The 15,013-nt window shown below is 46.1% G+C and overlaps 1 protein-coding gene across 14 annotated transcripts in view; it reads right to left on the bottom strand.

The window, feature by feature from the left end:
• Positions 1-15,013, bottom strand: part of DLG4 (discs large MAGUK scaffold protein 4) — a gene marked incomplete at its 5' end in the record, with an annotated part of 129,254 nt that overhangs the window by 45,885 nt on the left and 68,356 nt on the right. For 6 of the 14 annotated variants that reach the window (XM_081167829.1, XM_081167820.1, XM_081167834.1 and 3 more), the window contains one exon: positions 3,986-4,150. The exons of 1 other annotated variant lie outside the window; for it this stretch is intronic. In XM_081167829.1, the coding sequence (XP_081023955.1) occupies positions 3,986-4,150 (165 nt within the window). Of the gene's footprint in view, positions 1-3,985; positions 4,151-5,916; positions 6,043-15,013 lie in introns of those variants that run through there. 7 more of the 14 variants (XM_081167832.1, XM_081167831.1, XM_081167822.1 and 4 more) reach the window with 2 other exon arrangements.

The raw sequence follows: 15,013 nt of genomic DNA, 5'->3' as shown, positions 1-15,013 counted from the left end.
CAAACACCAGTTAATAAGGAGGTTTCGATTAACCAGGATGCTCTCCTACACAAGTTTCAATGGACGGAAGATGCACACCAATTCACTTCTTCGGGAGTTTAATTCCTCCACCCATCTCTCCCTTAAGCGTAACTTTCCCATAACATTCCCCAGTACCGCGTCTCTCTCCTCAAATGCGTTTCCTGGCCTTGCACAGTTATTCTCCCACCTCCAATCTGACCTCTCTCCCTTTCTCACACAGAAATGGTGCTGTACGTAAGCATTCTATGACCTCCCCTTCCCCCTTGAGCAGTTATGGGAGCATTCTAGGGAGCACAAGACTATGGTGAATGGGGAAGGGGTCAAGTGGCAGGCTGAGTTTTATATCTTTACAGCATTTGATGTTGGGAGGAGAAAGCTCACTCACAACAGAGACAGGACCGCTTGTAAATTTTTGACAGTGTCAACCACACAGATGACACTATATAAATAATACACAGCAAGAGGGATGACAGCGGTTTTAAAAACTGGTTAACTCGCCAGTATTTTAGCAGCAAATTAAATTTAAATATATTTGCATACCGCCCATCCTCAGTGGAAAAATCCCTGCCGAGGTTTTCAAGAGAGATACCCATTATGTAACTGTAGATGTAACTTACAATTTCTGCCAACTCTGCACAAGCCATCTCAGCATCTTCTAATCCTGACTATGCCAACTTGGCGCCTTCCAGATGTTGTTGGGCTACAACTACTATCAGCCCCTGGGGCTGATGGGGAATTTCAGTCCATAACATGTTGGGTGGGGGTGGGCACCAGGCTGGCAAAAGCTGTTGTACTGCAACACAGTGAAGACTGAGTGAAATATCAACATGGCCCAGTGACACAACCTTCAGCAACCCAAATCCTGGAGTTTTTGCTCTTTGCTAAACCCATTGCTCTTTGCTAAACCCATGAGTTTGACCAAACTGCGGGAGGCAGTGGAAGACAGGAGTGCCTGGTGTGCTGTGGTCCAGGGGGTCACGAAGAGGCGGACACGACTAAACGACTAAACAACAACAACAAACCCATTGATTAAGTGGGGTGGGGAATGTCGCCCAGTTAATCAGCTGGTGATTAGTCACACCAGACTGAAGTCTGCAGTCCTCAGAAAGAAGGACAATTTGCTGTATGGTTGCAGCTTGCTGGCACATTTCCCCTGACTTAGCCTGTGCTGTTCCACATCAGAAACAGGAGTTTGGGTAGGAGAGACGAAAATTATCCAATCCCAACATGCCCTCTCCTTTCAAGCATGGCAACGCTCACCAACCTTCTGCCCCTCTCCCATTCCATCCCTACCCACCCCCTTTGTAAAACAGCACACTGTGCCATATCCCCCACCCACCCCATGCTATCTTGAAAGGGTTCCACAGGGGATGGGGTTAACACATGTCTTCTTTTAGGTTCTTCAATGACATGGGCAATGTGGATATTTTAATACTGTCCTACCATACAGGGCTGTTGTGAAGAACAACCAGAGAACACTACAAAGAGTAAAAGAAGCAGCAAGTAAACAACAACCCAAGAAAACCCACACCACCCATCAGCAGCTTTAAAAGTGTTTCTAAAATGTTTCTCAAAAGCTTTGGAGAGAAAGAAATCCCGGTGCCAAAGGATGATAACAAACCGGCAATTTTCCCTGAGGAAAGCATTCTGCAACTAGGGCCCCACCCTCCTCTGAAAATCTTAACAAACAGGGAGGTACATCTAGAGACCGGCAGCCCTTCAAGTATGCATAATACTCCTATTTATTACAACAATTGATCAAAAACCACCACTTCACTCTGCACAGCGCTGACTAATTAATTTCAGGATAATTGGCCTTTCTGGATTTGAACCCACCAACACTTAAGATGAATCAGGTTCTGCAGGCCACACACCATCAGGCTTTGAAACAGGGTGGATCTGAGGTGTGTGGTGGGGGATGAGGCCTTCCTCCAATTCTTCATCCCTCTCCTGTTCACCAAAATCACATGTGCTGCTGATTCACAGATTGTTTTGCCGGTCACCCTCCACTGTGAGGGGCTTACTCCCTCACAAAAATGTCCCACAAAAAAACTTTTTGTCCAAAAGACAACTCCATATCCGTAACCCACACCCCACCCCGCCACCCATCGCAGCCCTCCCCACCGCTTCTCACAGTGATAAATACCTCTCAGTAGGGTAGAGCGGAGGCTACGTGTGATGTGAGGTTCTGGTGTCTCTGTGTGAGGGTCAGCATCCAATATGGTGGATACAGAAGCCATGCACCACAGCAGACAAAGACACAGCAGGCACACAGACTAGGGCTTAGCCTGAGCCCAAGTAACATGCCACAAACCACAGAATTTAAATGTTGGTGTTATATCCTGGAGACAGGGTGGTACACATTCAGCCGTGTGACGCTCACTGGGTGACATCTCAGGCCAGTCACTTATTTTGTTTATGGGGATCTGAAATTTAGACGGGGGCCACAATTTGGCTATTGCTGAATTTGAAATAGCAAGCTTCTTTTCTGGGAAGGGTTGGTTGGTGCAGGTGTGAGTGTGTTTGTATTCTAGGGAGCAGCCGAGACACTGTCAAATGCCAATGGTGCTGAACGACAGGATCCTCGTGCAAATGCTTCAACACAGTGGAAGGAATGCCCAAGAGCCTGGCTGCTGGATCAGGCCAAAGGGGGCCCACCCTGGTCTCACAGTGGCCAACCAGATGCCCATTATGGGAATCCCACAAGCAGCTCCTGAGCGCAACAGCAGCGCTCTCCTCACCTGAGATTCCCAGCAAGACATGCTTAAATGAGTCTCACACCAGTGCTCGTTTGAAGGAAGCAAAAAAAAGATAAACAAAGGTTTCCATTTCAGGGGAAGAGCTCCAGTTGAGGGAGCACGATCCTTTCAGGTCTAGCAAAGACACAAACCATAAGCTAATACGCTACGAACTCTCACAGCGATAAACAGACACACTAAAAAAAGCACCTTTGAATGTAGCACACATGTGTAACTGTAGCATGCCCAAAAATATACAAAGATGCCCAAGTTACACCCTGTACGCTAAGATGTCGCACCCACCAGCGCTTGTGAAAGACCACAAGTGCTTCAATGAACATAGGCAGATGTCTCCATATTATGATAACAATATTCCTCCTGCCCAGGGAGCAAAGCATGCTTTCAAAAGCATTTTATATGCTCAGGCACACTCTGCTGTTCCAGAGATGCTTTATATTGTTAAGGAAGACCCATAAAAATGTGTCTATGTTTTAAAAAGTGATGTGTGGTCATGCACAGGGAAGGAAGCATTTGTGTCTCTTTCAGTCCTTCCCAACCCAGTGCCCTCCAGATGTTTGGACTACAACTCCCATGTGCTGTCTGGGGCTGATGGGAGTTGTAGTCCAAAACAGCTGAAGGGTGCCAGGTTGGCACAGGTGATTCTATTTGCTAAGGCACTGGCACTCCAGAAGCATACAATTGGTGGCAAAGACTCATTAGTTACCACATACGCACACTCCTTCCAAGAGCTCCCTCCATACAGAGCAGCACACAGACACATTCGCAGTCATGACAACCCTGAGCTGAGTCACTGTGCTTTGAAAAAACAAAAGGGTTGTACAGTTGCACTTGCCGTGAAATACACACAACACACATGTGCATGGAGAGCTTTATGTGGACGAATAACAACCCCACGCACAGAGAAGCGAAAACAGCGCCACACACTCCCTCACTCGCACACCTATCAAAACGCCAAAGTCTAAACCTTACCACCACCAAAAAAATCACACATACGGCCTACTACAGAGACAGCAACAGCCAAACGCCACCTGACACACGAAACACACACGTGCTGCCATGTGGACGGTGGTGTCCACGAGCTCCAGTGCAGGCCACAGGTGGGTGCGGGTGTGGCGGAGTGCGGGTGTGGCAGGGGTGGGCAGGGCCGGGTGTGGCAGGATGGTGTCCCCTCTCCTGGCCGGGGCACCCGCGCCCCCCCTTCCTACCTTCATGGGGGAGATGTGCGAGTGAGACACATAGCCGTGGACGCTCTCGATCTGGGACAGGTTCTTCTCCGCCACGTGGACCAGCTCAGGGGCCTTTACCTGGTTGGGGAGGTGGGCGGGGCTGTGCTCCAACGGGGGGCTGTCTTCATCTTGGTAACGATATTTCTGAAAGGGAAGAGGCAGAGCGTCAGTGCCACGGCACGCCATGGAAGCAGAACACTGCTGGGTCGGCATAACAGTGCCATGTCAGGATGCGCACCCAAGCCTCGTCACCTGAAACCGGGGCGGGGAGCAGCAGAGACCACTCTGCTTGCTTGGCCCTGCGCCTCCCCTCCCAGAAGCCTTTGCAAAAGGAATCAGCTGCTGACAGGCTTTCCCCCCTTTCTTTTGCCCTGTGTCCCTAAAGAGCTGTATGGCAAGCTGAGATACAACAGGTACTGAACCCCTTGAGATGTGGGGATAGGAAAACTTTTACCTGTGCCCCTCACAGCTTAATGGCAGGGTAAAATCCATGGCAGACTACAGCATCCCTTGGGGAGATTTTTACCTGTACCCCTAAACAGCTGCACACAGGCCTTGAGAATAATAGAATTGTAGGGACCACAAGGGTCATCTAGTCCAGCCCCCTGCAACGCAGGACTTTTTTTACTCAATGTGGGGCTTGGACCCACAACCCTGAGATTAGGAGTCTCATAATCTACAAACAAGGGATGTGGGTGGCGCTGTGGGTTAAACCACAGAGCCTGGGGCTTGCTGATCAGAAGGTTGGCGGTTCGAATCCCTGCGACGGGGTGAGCTCCCGTTGCTCGGTCCCTGCTCCTGCCAACCTAGCAGTTCAAAAGCATGTCAAAGTGCAAGTAGATCAATAGGTACCGCTTTGGCGGGAAGGTAAACGGCGTTTCCGTGCGCTGCTCTGGTTCACCAGAAGTGGCTTAGTCCTGTATGCCGGCTCCCTTGGCCAATAAAGCGAGATGAGCGCCGCAACCCCAGAGTCGGTCACGACTGGACCTAATGGTCAGGAGTCCCTTTACCTTTTTATGGTGCAATAAATCCAACTGCATAGAGCAAAAACTGTGCAGACCCAGTGCAGTTCATGTTTCATTGATTTATCTATTGAGCAAGGAACTGAAGACTGACCATGGGCCAGTCACTAACTCTCAGCCTAACCCACCTCACAAGGTGGTTCTGAGAATAAGCAGAGGGGGACGGATGGACCATGCTCACCACCTTCAGCTCCTTGCAGGAATATTGGGATTTGAACAGAATAAATAAGTACCGTACAATAAAATGTTTGGGATTCCCAAGTCTCCCCCTCAATCTGAGATCCTCTGAAGGGGCATCTGGTGGTTCCCTGTACCTCTGAAGTTTAATTGAGCTTTCAGTGTGGCAGACCTTGCTTGCCCTTTCCAACTCCCTGCCTGTAGAGGTTTGGCAGGAACAATACCTGCCTTCTTTCATAAGTCTTCTGAAAACTGTGCTTTTTAAGACAGGCCTTAACAGTATGTTTTTTTCCCCTTTTTACCAAATGTATCTATTGGTGTTTTATTAGCTGGTTTTTTCAGTTTTTACTGATGTTTTTAGTTCTGTTTTATATGTACACAATGATTTTTTATTGTGCTCTATGTTGTAAGCTGCTTTGATGTATTTTATGAAAGTGCAGATCATAAACATTTAAATAAATAAATCATCCCTGAATATAGGCTAAAGCTAGCTGTGGCTTCTGTGAACTGGGATTCCACCCACAGTTGGGGGGGGGCTCCTACGGTGGCTCCCCGCCTCCCCTATTGACTAAGGGTTGCATTTATTATTAAAAAAAAACCACTTTCACACACAAAAAGCATCTCAATTTAAAATTCACCTCTCCCACCCCCCATTAAGCACCACTTCATACACAAGAGCTCAGCACCTGAAACTGCAGGATCCAAGAGTACCTGTGTAAGTGTAAAGTTCCTTCCTCTCACTAAAAAGCGGCCCTTCACATCAGGCCTGAGATTAGTCCATGCCTCAGCAGCTTTGCATGAGAGGTGTTAACACATGGGCAGAGACACCATCCGGAGCCAAACCACCTGCCTCCTCCTTTTCCTTCCTTTCTGTGCTTTTCTACAGATAAACCACATTCAGGGGAGAGGATGGGGAGGGGCTTCATCCAAATCACTTCTCTCTCGTGCTCAGCTGATATTTCTCCAGCTCTGGAGTTTCTTTTCTAGACAGACATTGTGGTGTTTTCGTTCTACCACTAAGCACTTTCAACTGCTCAACTGTCATGTTTTAGTTTGTCTGGGTACCCGCTCAGGATGTGGTACCTGTGGGATAGATGCTAAAATCACCCAAGAGTATACATAAACACATAGCAGCACATTATGCGTATATAAACTATGGAACTCCCTCCCTCAGGAGGCAGTGATGGCCACCAACTCAGATGTCTTTAAAAGAGGACTGGATGGAGTCACGGAGGACATGGCTACAAGCCTCCATGGCAATGCACTAGCTCAAGCGCTGAAGGCAGTATGCCTCTGAATATCAGCTGCCAGGAATTGCAAGTGGGGAACCCGGGACCTTCTGCATTCGAAGCCACTGAGCCATGATCAGTGGGTAGAGCAATGATCTAGGTAATTATCTATCCTTGCCTTCTATCGAGAATGCTTTAACCATCAACCCCTCTTCCCAGGTAACTTCGTGAGGGGAACAGGGATCCCCTAACAACTCTAAACACACTTAACAAACTACAGCTCCCAGGATTATTTGCGGCAAAGACAGGGTGAGCTCCCGTTGCTCAGTCCCACCTCCTGCCAACCTAGCAGTTCGAAAGCACGCCAAAGTGCAAGTAGATAAATAGGTACCGCTCTGGCGGGAAGGTAAACAGCGTTTCTGTGCGCTGCTCTGGTTCGCCAGAAGCGGCTTAGTCATGCTGGCCACATGACCCGGAAGCTGCACGCTGGCTCCCTCAGCCAATAAAGCGAGATGAGCGCCGCAACCCCAGAGTCGGCCACGACTGGACCTAACGGTCAGGGGTCCCTTTACCCTTTACCTTAGCTTTTAAGTGGTGCATGCTTGTCATCCACCAAAAGTGAATTATGAGTAGCGGACGTATCTTTTCCTCCCACCCACATCAATAATAATAAAATTGGTATCTTGCTGTAATTAAAAAACTAACAATTTTGTTGAGATCAAAAATCTTGGATGGCTTTAAAACAGAATGAGTTAAGTTCCTATTGGAGAGGGCTACGGATGGTTACTAACCACCATGGCTATCTGCTGCTACAGTTGGAGGCAGAAGTGGTTCTGAACATTGGTTGCTGAGAGTCACGGGATGGGAGAGGGCTCTTGTCTCGAATCCCGCTTGCTGGTTTCCCACAGGCATCTGGTTGGTCCCTGCGAGAAGAGTATGCTGGACTAGATGGACCACTGGCCTGATCCAGGAGGCTCTTATGTTATTATGCTGCAGCTGGCAGGCATGAAGATTGGAGCCAGAATTGCAGCGCCCAAGAGAGAAGCAACATTATGCACAAATATAAACAGGCAATCTAAGCTTCAGGTCACCATTCTAGCGCGCACACGCGCACACACACACACACCTAGATGCAATGAACATTCATAGCAAGCCTCTCTCGATACGCACATGCACACATTTGCCTCTGCACTGCCTCCGCATCAGGCTTTCAGATTCCTTCAGATCCTAGGCAGTGAAGGAGAAATCAGTGTGGGCTGGGAGTGGGTGTTTAGGAACAGGCCCCTCCCCTCCTCATCCCAACAAGATGCCCCAAAGCAGAAGAAAATAATTAAGGCGGATGCCTCACCACTGCTCAATCCTCTGGAGCCACCAAAGCCTTTAAGAACACAGGACGGCTGGGAGTTTTAAAAATGCACATTTGCCAGGAATCACGGATGAATGGGGAAGCAGAGAGCTGTGGAGGAAGGATTTAATTGGAGGGGGGCAAGTTCCTGGGCCCTGGGGAGATGAATTTCCAGCAAGAGAGTGAGTGTCACCTACTGGGGATGATTCACACATACATGCAACACCAACGTGACAGTGAATTAACTGGGAATTGTTAGCTGTCCTTGCAAGAAAAGTATTTGGATCAGGATAACACAAGAGAATGGAATTGTGGGATCTGACCGGCAATGGATGCTTCACATGTGCAAAATATCAAGCAATGATATAGGAATGTGGTCAAGCGATATTAGATCTTACAACTTTCAGCTAATAATGATGATGATGATGATGATAATTCTTTTTAACAACTTATGTGGGAACGTAGGGTGCTGCCTCGTATCAAATCAGATAATGGGGTTCTTCTACCTCAGTATTGTTGAGACTGACTGGCAGCAATGGCTATCCAAGATTTCAGGATCTCTCCCAGTCCTATCTAGAGAGGCAGTCACAAATCGGATGTGAGACTTTCTGCATACAAGGCAGGTGCTCTACCACTGAGCTAGCACCCTTCCCCAGCAGAGAAGAAAAGTTATGCTTCTCATTACCAGTGACATCACGGACACTGGCCAATGCGTGGCTGTACTGGTTTGGTGTCCTGTACGTACCACACTTCAGTACAAGGTAGTCTAGGAGAAGGAGCAGAATTCCATTCCCCCAACAGCAAGCATTGTAGCTTAAGTTCTTGGGGGACACCACTACTCTGCATCAGAAATTATTCTTGAAAAACCTGTGGTCCTCTAGAAATTGCTGGACTCCAGCTCCCATCAGCCCCCGACAGCATGGTCAACGCTCAGGAAATGTTGGGAGTTGCAGTCCAGCAACATCTGGAGGGCCACAAGTCCCCTGTCTTTGCTGTAGAGCAGGGGTGGGTAAGGTTTCTCAGCCCGTGGGGGTGACAGGATTGGTGGAGCCAGGAGCCAAAGTGGGTGAAGCAACTTTTATTTATTTTTACCTTTGTACAGTAGGTTGGCTTCTACACACACTCACATGTGCATCTCTAGTCCCTATCCAGGCAGGAATGATCAGAGTTCAAGGATGCATTCTAGCTAGGCAAATACATTCCAGAAATGTCCCAAGCAACGCTGCTGAAATGTGTAGTCTGCGGAGCATTCGAAGGGCCAGATAGGGAACCGAGGAGGGCCACATTCACCTCCTGGAACAGAGGTTCTCCCACTCCCGATTTACAGGAAGCTGCCTTGATTCACTGTGACAACCGACTAAGGACTGAGATTAATTACATAAAAATACCACACAGGAAATGGTGGAAGAGCTGTGTGAAACTCAGACGCTTGCACCATTCTTAAGCTTCTGGATGAATCTTTCTGTGGACTGGCCAGACAGAATTGGTCCAGGGTTATGTCCTGTACAGTACTTAGCATGCACATACCGCTGGCCCCAGATAATTGTCAAACAGTGGCAGTAATGCATTGTATAAACGGAAGGGTTAAAAGAAAAAGAGATTATAGGGTTCTTCCTGCTCAACACTCTTCAAAGCCTCTTTTTTTCTCTTTCAAGTACTAGGAGTTTCACAGGAAGCAAAAATTCTTGCCTGTTAACAGGAATAGAACATCCTCACTGGAGTTGGGTCGTTATCGTGTTGATTAACAAAAAAAAAATCAACTGAGCAGAGGGGACTAATTAGCTCTGTTCCTGACATGCGGTGGGCATGTAGAGTACAGGAACAAAGCCTCTGTGAAACGAATCCCAAATGGAAAGGAAGATGAAGATGGAGAGAGAGAGAGTTGATTTCAGCAGATTTTCAGATTCCAGCAGCATAAACACCAATACGTATATACAGTACTGGATATGTTTTCCAGGATGTCAAAATGGTCTAGAGAAGCAGTGTGTACAAGAACTACAGGCCTTACTTTTAATGGTTAGTTGGCAAACCAACTCCACCCATTTCCTCTGCCATCTTACAGTTTTCCAGGGCCTGACTGGTTCCCTCCCAGTCTGCTTTGCTGACTGGCTGGGTGCTATCATAAAAACCCTACAGGCAACTGTTCACTCTCAACTTGAAGCTTAACACTTCACCTGAGTACAGGTGACATGGCTGTGAGGGCTGGGGCTCAAGGGAGTTGTAGTATGAAACACTTGGAAGGTACCAGGTTGGGTGGGGAAAGGTGTGATTTACTTTTGCCATGACTCTAAACCAGGCTTCCTTAACCTCGGCCCTCCAGATGTTTTTTTTGGCCTACAACTCCCATGATCCCTAGCTAGCAGGACCAGTGGTCAGGGATGATGGGAATTGTAGTCTCCAAACATCTGGAGGGCTGAGGTTGAGGAAGCCTGTTCTAAACAGAACTCTGCTGTTCTGTTGGGTGGGTCCAGCCGGTCCAATCAGATGCCTCCAGGAAGCAGGTGTCTGAAGGCAACATTCCTCCCCAGGTTTGGATCCACTGCAAATGGCACTCATGGGTAGAATGCCACTGAACATGGATATTCCATTTAGTCATATCACAGCTATAAGGATGAATATAGACTTCCCCTCCTCCTCAAATTTTGTCTAATCCCCCTTTGAAGCCATCTAAGCCAGCGGCAGCCTCCACACTTCGGAGGAAGCAAATTCCTTAAACAAATTATGCATCATGCAAAAAAACACTTTCCTGTTGTCGGTCTTGAATCGTCTCCTATTCGATTTCACTGGATGGTGTCCGAGTTCCGTTCTTATAGGAGAGAAACAGGAAAAAAAGCTTATTCTGTTTTTCTCTACCCTACACATAAGTTTTACAGACCTATGGGAGGGATGGATTGAACCCTAGCTCAGTGGTGGAGCATCTTCTTGGCACGCAAAACCCCAAGGTCCAATCCTTGGCATCTAAGGTAGCAGGCACTAGGAAAGGCGTCTGTCTGGGTGAGACAATATAAACTAGGTTAGATTTTGATGGTGCCCCACCCTGGGCTCCTTGGGAGGAAGGGCAGAGTACAAATTCAATAAATAAAATGAGTGATAAATGTCAGGAATTCCACATTTCTCTTTCTTTTAAAATCGTCTCCCCATAGGCGGGTCAGATATGTTGGATGGTTAAAGAGCTGGCATCCAGACCATGTGGTTAGTTTCTTGATGAACAGAGGAGACGGTCCACTCCCCGCTCCTGCCCTCCCATCACAAAAAAGCCTCTCATCGTTTTGCTTGGAAACTGGTCAAAACCGACATACTCCTTGCAGGGGTGGTGATGGTTTAAATTCAGTTAGGATTTTTCAACAAGACACTCCTGTTATATACACACAACTTGACAACCTGCTTGTGCGTTGATTTTGCATTAACAGAGCAGCTTGGGAAAGGAACAGCTAACTGTTCCAGGTATTTGGGTTTGGAATCTCCATGAATTTTACAGGCAAGTTTGAAATGGATCTATTAAAAGGACAGCATATTTATTTGTTTATTTGTCTGTTTGTTTTAAAGGGAGGGATACACTGCAAGATACACACACTTCTCCAATATGGCTATTTTTCTCCCACAATCTTTCGCATGAACACAAGTAGTCCACTCTCACTCACTCTCTGAAAAAGAACTTGGCGGAGTATCACAAAGTTTAACAAGTATCATAGAAAACCTCTCGCAGGTCATAGGAAGTTGATTTGTACTGAGTCAGACAAGCCTCACAGAGCTCACATTTCCCAGACCCTATTATTATTATTATTATTATTATTATTATTATTATTATTATTATTAAGATTTAGTTCTTAACAATACTACAATGATGTGTTCAAAAATAAACAAACCATCCTTTAGCAATTTAACATTACATTCAACATACATATATCCAAATACCGGTAATATTATTTATTTTCACCCTTTTCCCCCTGTGGCTTCCCTCCACCCATGCTTGGAATTATTAGCTCTATTACGGTATCCTTTAGGTTGTATTAAGCGGTATATTATTGCTATTGACCATGAAACCGTGTACCATTTACCTCTTAACTTTGTGGGTTTCAGTCTAAACATATCAATAGATCACTTTTGGAACATCGTTTTACCATTCTTTCATCTACGCTTACCCATTCTTTCTTTAAATTTTGATTAGATTGTAATCTGATTGCCGCTGTCATTTTAGCCAATTCAATAAATTCGCAAAATTTAATTTGCCATTCTGATACTGTTTTCCCCAGCACCCTTAACTAACAGCAGCTTCCAGGATTCTTTGAGGGGGAGTCCTGTGCTTTAAATGTGTGTTAAATGTCCTTTAAATGTAGGGTGTTACTGTTCGCACTGACTGAAGTGCTCTAGGGTTTCAGACAGATTATCCCCAGTCCTACCTTGAGATGCTAGGCACAGGGGTAGGCAACCTAAGGCCCAGGGGCTGGATCCGGCCCAATCGCCTTCTCAATCTGGCCCGCAGATGGTCTGGGATTCAGCGTGTTTTTACACGAGTAGAATATGTCCTTTTCTTTAAAATGCATCTCTGGGTTATTTGTGGGGCCTGCCTGGTGTTTTTACATGAGTAGAATGTGTACTTTTATTTAAAATGCATCTCTGGGTTATTTGTGGGCCATAAGAATTCGTTCATTTCCCCCCCAAAAAATATAGTCTGGCCCCCCATAAGGTCTGAGGGATGGTGGACCGGCCCACGGCTGAAAAAGGTTGCTGACCCCTGCGCTAGGGATCGAACCTGGAACCTTCTAACTACCCCCAGAGCTACAGCACCACTTAGATTCAGCTCTTGAAACCTGAAGTCCGTCCATTCAGAATCATTTCTATGGTGATTTACCACAGTCTGCATCTAACAGAGCCCTGACCCCACTGGATGAACTTATGTGACGTCATCAGAGCTTCAGCCACACAACAGCAACAAGTGCTGCTTCCAGAGAGGGAAGGAAAGGTTAGCTTGACTGGGCAGAGAGGGGGGAAATCTCAACAAAGGGAAAGCATGGAAAGCTTTGGAGTCGAGGGGACGGGGAAGTCAAGGAGGCACCTCATGGAAGGAAAAGGCACATGCCTGAAAGTCACATCGTGATTGAACCACCATCTAGTTTGTCCCTAGCTCTTTGTCTTGATAACTGCAGCCAATAAAAATTGGCTACAGGTAGCAAGGAAAGTAAGCATTCATAAAATGGAAGATTCTGTATTTCGGGATGTCAATGTATCTCTGTGACTAAACACAGGATGTCAGGGCCAGTAACTTTTGTAGACTCCTCTGGAAGGATGAACTAACCGTACTACTAATTAAAATCAGACTCAATTACTGCAAGAAGCACCATACAACTAAAATCTAGCAATGATTTCCAGAGGTTTATAGTCGTGTTAGTATGTCATGGATTGTACAAAGCTGATGCCATAATACTGCTTTTTTTAAAATGTATTTAAGATGCCACAACAGTCTCCCTTGTTTAAAATACACACAAAATAAGTTGAATAGCACATGGAGCAGATGGCAATTAAACCTCTGTTTTAAACCAATATTTTGCTTTATTAGACCATGAAAAATTACCAGCTCTGCAAGACACTGGGAGAAAAAGGAGTCACTCGCCGTCTCACCACTGTAAAAGTCTCTACCAAGATAATTTTGTTCAAACTGTAGGAAATTGTATTCAAACATAACTATGCATGAGTACTAGTTAATGCACAAAGGGGTTAAGACCACAGAGCTGTGTTCCTAGACTGTTTAAATCAGGCCCCCACACCTCTGGTGAGGGAGGAAGTGAAACTTCTTCTCTTCCTTCCCTCAGTCTCTCTTTGCACCATGTCACCAACCAGGACATGTTTGAAACCATATGCTGTATTTTGCACCCAGCAGTAATCTACCTGTGTTCTCCTTGCTGCTGCATGGAATAACACATAAACCAGACCTTTGGATTTACTAAATAAATCCTTTTAAACTTACTTGACAGTGAGTGGTCTTTTCATAGCTAGAGGGGTAGAGAGAGGTAGCAAGTGTTTTCAGGCAGACCAAAAGAGGTATGTAAAAGGGTTTAACAACCTATATTCCACACAATGCTGCTGGTTTTAACTCTGCTGGGGGTTTTCTCCTGCTGGAGAATGTGGAAAGCCAATTCTTTTTCTTATTTACCCACACATTGGTCAGATCTATATTTCCACCTCCACATACAACATGCTGTTTGTTCAAAAGATGATTCAAAAAGTAAAAGCAACATGTACATACTGCTTGATTATAATAAATCCTTTAAGTGGTTTTCAATAAATATTAAAATGAAAAACAATTACAGATGTTTAAAATTAAAAGATTAAAACACATCAACATCAACAAATCTGGATAGGTTTGCCTAAACAACGTTTTAAGTAGATACCGAAAGGTGTATACATCATGAGGCCATGGACCAGATTATTCAATAAAATGAAATGTGGCTCTCGCTCAGAGGTTCCAGAATTATTTTAAATGGAATACAGGTGTATCCAAGAGAGGAGGGGAAGCAGCATGGGAGTTTGCAGGTGGAATTGATCAGCAGATCCCACACAGCACGTGAAACCCCTGTGAAACTGCTTAGCACAGAGGTTGTTCTCTTCCCCTGAGCACCAGAGCTGTAGGAAGCTAATGCAAGCAGAAATGTTCATGATCACGCCAGCACACAGAAATACACCTCTCTCTGATACAAAATACATGCTGAGACCCACAGAAAACCAACCCTTCCCCACAACCCAATAATCAGTGTTTACTGGACATGGAGGACATTTTCATGCTAACAAAGGCAACAGGGAGCATTACATACTCCTGAAGAGGGTTATTCAGGGGACTAAGGCTCACTTTACTCCGTCACCATTTGCACAAACTTAAAGAATGGGAGTACATTACACTGGTTTGTATTTCTCACTTCCCCAAATGGCCCCATGTTTTGGGGAGCAACCCACAAGGCAAGAGCCCTAGAGATTTTTATAGGGGGGAAACTGCTCATTTGAAGTACAGTGGTACCTCAGGTTACATGCGCTTCAGGTTACATACACTTCAGGTTAAAGACTCCGCTAACCCAGAAATAGTGCTTCAGGTTAAGAACTTTGCTTCAGGATAAGAACAGAAATCGGGCTCCGGCAGTGCGGCAGCAGCAGGAGGCCCCATTAGCTAAAGTGGTGCTGCAGGTTAAGAACAGTTTCAGGTTAAGAATGGACCTCCGGAACGAATTAAGTACTTAACCCGAGG

The sequence above is a fragment of the Podarcis bocagei genome (assembly GCF_964188305.1).
Source record: "Podarcis bocagei genome assembly, chromosome: 13".
Taxonomy (NCBI): domain Eukaryota; kingdom Metazoa; phylum Chordata; class Lepidosauria; order Squamata; family Lacertidae; genus Podarcis; species Podarcis bocagei.
This window is presented reverse-complemented; position numbering and strand designations above follow the sequence as displayed.